This window comes from Tupaia chinensis, unplaced genomic scaffold (assembly GCF_000334495.1).
Source record: "Tupaia chinensis unplaced genomic scaffold, TupChi_1.0 Scaffold143646_1, whole genome shotgun sequence".
Lineage (NCBI taxonomy): Eukaryota > Metazoa > Chordata > Mammalia > Scandentia > Tupaiidae > Tupaia > Tupaia belangeri.
Window position 1 is genome coordinate 636,528 of NW_006203494.1, and position 4,304 is coordinate 640,831.

The 4,304-nt window shown below is 52.8% G+C and overlaps 1 protein-coding gene across 5 annotated transcripts in view; it reads right to left on the bottom strand.

Moving 5' to 3' along the window:
* The window catches only part of TAF12 (TATA-box binding protein associated factor 12), a 26,473-nt gene that overhangs the window by 6,671 nt on the left and 15,498 nt on the right, over positions 1–4,304 (bottom strand). For all 5 annotated transcript variants that reach the window (XM_006164569.3, XM_006164570.3, XM_006164567.2 and 2 more), the window contains exon 4: positions 1,906–2,020. In XM_006164569.3, coding sequence (XP_006164631.1) covers positions 1,906–2,020 — 115 coding nt within the window. The remainder of the gene's footprint in view (positions 1–1,905; positions 2,021–4,304) is intronic.

Sequence of the window (4,304 nt, forward strand, 5' to 3'; positions counted from 1 at the left end):
GGGGTCCGTAGTTGTACCCCCTCTCCCTTTTTTTTTTTTTTTTTTTTTTTTTAGGTTTTTGCTATAGGGTGCATGCACTTGCCGAAAAGAGACAGAGAGACAATGAGAGGGAAAGTGAGAAGTTACCCCCTGGGGGATGGCGACTCTGCAGTCCCTTCTCGTCAATTCTTCTCTTGGGATTTGGGCACGCAAGCACACATGCTCAGCATGTTTCAAGCCACTCAATCCAGGATTCGAACAGTAGCTCGCCATGTAGAAGTCTAGCACCTTAACCACTATGCCACCTGCTGGTCCACATTTTTGTTGTTTTAAGTCACCAACTTTGTGATTCTTTGTTACAGCAGCCCTAGAAAATGAACATACCTACCTTCCGCTGCCGCCTGACATTCATGCCAGAGAGACCTGAAGCAAAACTGCCTAGCTGAGCCCGTCAACCCGATTCATGAATGAAGTCAGCAACTGCTACTGTTCTAAGTCACTGCTTTGGGGCAGTCGGTGATAACCAGCATATAACCAGGTCACCTGCGTCTGCTACAATGACAGAACTGACCAGGAGGGAATTCTCGACCCCACCTACTACCAACTCCCAGCCCCGCCTTACACAACAGCTTTGTTTTTAAATGTCTGCTGTAGGGGGTGCTGGCAGGTGGCAGGTGATTGAGGTCATGGAGTCCCACATGGCTGACCATAGTTCAAGTCCTGAACCTGGTAGCCTGCTTTCTCACTTTCCCTCTCCCTCTCTCTCTCTCTGGCCAAATTAAATAATAATAAAGTAAAATGAATAATTCTTTTAAAAAAGAAGTCTGCTATAGGGTGCATGCACTCACAGAGACAGAGAGAAAGAACACACCCCCAGGGGGAATGGCCACACAGCAACCGCTTCTACTCTTGGCATTGTGGATACCCATGTACAAGCACCTGGCATGATTTTCAAGCTGCTGGGTCGAGGACTTGAACCACACAGCCTGCCGTGTAGGATCCAGCTGCCTGACCTCCACACCACCTGCTGGCTACAGCAAACAGCACTCAACACTGGGAAAGAAGCCTCCAGTCACCAGTCGTGGCTGACCTGCCGAGTTCTAGTACCTTCTGCCCATTTCCCTGGCACGGCTGCCTCTGCAGTTACGATGTCCTCTGATTTTTAAGATTTGCTATAGACTGCATGCATTTGCTGAAGAGGGAGCAGGAGCGAGCGAGCGAGCGAGAAGTGAGAAACTGCTCTCCAGGGTGGACAGTCGCACCAGTTTCCTCTCCTCCACTGTCCTCTTGGGATTTGGGGCATGCATGCACATGTACCCAGCGTTTGTCCAGCCATCAGGTCCAGGACTCGAGCCGCTGTCGACCATGTGGGATCCAGCCACCCTAACCACCCTGCCGCCAGCTCCTACATGTTCTCTCGTGACTGCACTGTAACCAAAGCGGGGGTGGGTGAGGATTTCTTTGAGTGAACGTGGCTATCGATGGTAGAGTATCCCGGAAAGGCTCACGCTCAGAGCTGGTGTCCACTAAGTGGCAAAGCAGGAAGCACGGTTGGATGTACATCATAATTTGCTTGGGGGAAGTGCACGGCCAGGCTGGCCACGGCCAAGGACATGAGGACACTGCCTGAACGGTGGGGCCACGCCATCGCCCGTGCTCAATTCTGTGCTGTCACTTCACGCACAGCCTGTCACACCCAGTGCAGTATGATGAGCTCTCCTTCACAGGCAGGACACGGGGTCTAAGAGACTGAAGCAGGAAGGGTGACACCACTGGGGGTGGAGTCAGGCCCAGAGCCAGGGCATGCACCCCCATGGAAGGGCTTCCTTCTCTACCAAGCGCGCTGCCAGGTGCACCCGTGACACCAGAGGGCGCCTGCCCACACGCCCGGAGTCGGCTGCGTCAGGGAGAAGCGAGGCCACGTACCGAGGTGCAGCTGCACGTCCTTCACCTCCAGGGTGCTGGACTTGCGGTGCCGGGCGAGCTGGCAGGCTGCCGTCACCACGCTCTCGATGAAATCGTCCGCTATCTGCAGCAGCATCTGGGGAGGCAAGTGCAGAGGAGGCAGGCCTCAGGCAGGGCGGCCTGTGCGCTGCCCAGGCTACAGAGCGGGTGGGAGAAGACAAAGGACCATTCCCCGGGTGGGGCACGCGCAGCTTCCCGAGGGTGTGCTTTCCTCTCGTGACTTCCGCTATGAGGTACGTGCATACGCTGGAGAGAGGGAAAGTGGGACAGCACCCCAGGGGGATGGCCACACTGCGGTCCTTTCTCCATCTCTCCCTCCTCTAGGAATTTTGAACACGAATGCCCTTGTGCCTGGTGCTGTGTATTTTTCAAACCGCCCAAAGCACAACTCGAACCACGCTACCAGCCATGTGAGATCAAGCCACCCTGACTACTGAGCCAGTCGGGCCACGATGTCCTTTCCACAGTTCCTACCCAGCGAAGATCAACTAACCGTAACACCCCACCCTCTTCCTTCCAAGGTAGGTAGGAAAGAAAAAGTGAACCACTGTAAGGCCTCACGCCTGCATCCCCACCTCCCTCAGTCCCTCACTACAGCCCCGCGAGGACAGGGGACGTGGTCTTGGCCTCGCTCACGTGGGAGAGGCTAAGATTCAGGAACACTCATCTGCTCAGGCCGTGTGATGGGGACAACGGAAGCAGGCTCCCCCTTCGAGAGTTCCGAGTCCAAATCGAAGCGCTTTGCACTTCGGTATCAATCATCCCTGATACACGACAATCTTCATCACAGAAACTGGAACCCTCCTCTCAGGGCACTTCAAAAACTTCATGGAAAACAGGTGCTATGGAAAAACTATGCATGGATTTCTGAGCATTTCTGCGCCAGGATAAGCTCATTCTCCATTCCCCTTTTCCACGCACCCCAGCATGGCTGGTGTGAATTGAACGGCACAGCCCTGGGAAAAGAGTCCGGCATCTCTTGAAGGCTCCACAGTTACCACGCGGCCCAGTAACTCCACCACTAGGCCAGCCTATACCACGAGAAAATGAAAACATGCCATACAAAAACCCGTAGATTTTTTTTTTTTGAGAGGTTTTCACTCTAGGGTGCATGTACTCGCCAGAGAGAAAGCGAGAAATCATCCCCCGGGGGGGAAGGCCCGCTGCGATCCCTTCTCCATTCTCCTCCAGGATCTTGGGCACGTACACACATCTGGTGTAAGTTTTAAGTCACCAGATCCGGGACTCGAACTGTGGTTGACTATGTTTGAATCCAGCAAAGTAACCATTATGTCATCTGCTGGTCCCTGTAAATAGTTTTATATGGGGGGAGCTGGTAGATGGCGTGGCTAAACTCCCACAAGGCCGACTGTAGTTTGAGTCCAGACCTGGTGGCTTGATTTCTCACTTCCTTTCTGTCCCTCTCTGGTCAAATTAAAATAAAGGAAGGAAGAAAGAAAGCTTAATAATGTTTTAAAAGAATTATTTAACTTTATTTATTTGTTTACATACTTTAATGTGACCAGAGATGGACAGAGTGAGACAGAGAGAAAAAGGGCAGGCGACAGAGGGGGAAGTGAGCAAGGAAGCCACCAGGCCCAAACCAGGGTCGGCCAAGTGGGAGTCCAGCCAGCATCCTTAACACCATGCCACCTGCCGGCCCCAAAACAATTCTTTACAAAGTAAAAGTTTTCACTAGAAAAGGCACATGGACGCTCCCAGCAACACCACTGAGAATAGTGAGAGGATGCCGAGAGCCCACGCACCCCGACCACTGAATGGAGACAGGTGGGGTCTGGGTACGAGGGGCAGCAGCCCTAAGGAGGGAGCGGCCGGCCCACGGCGTGATGGCTGGAGCCCACGTGGCCAACTGCGCGGCCTGGGCCCCGGGCCCGGCGGCGTGTGAGCACGCAGAGGATGTGTACATGTGCGCCCAGAACCGTGAGAAGAGAACGGAGGCGTACAGTGTTCTCCAACGGACTGGGCTGAGAAGTACTTCATGTTATTAGGCGAGTTCTCTTTACAGAGGAGGAATGTATAGTGACTGAGTCCTTAAAAACATAACAAGGGGGCCAGCAGGCGGTGTGGTGGCTGAGGTGCTGGACTCCCACATGTTGACCGCGGTTCGAGTCCTGGACCTGGCAGCTTGTTTTCTCACTTTCCTTTTCTGTCTCTGGTCAACTTCAAAAAAAATAAAATAAATAAATGAATAAAAAATAAAATAAATACAGTGAATGAAATCAAATACAAAATAATTATTTTTTAAAAAAGAGAATGAGGACCCAGAAGGTAGCGTGGTGGTTAAAGATGCTGGATTCCCACATGGCTGGCGGCGGGTTGAGGCCCGGGAAGGCGACATT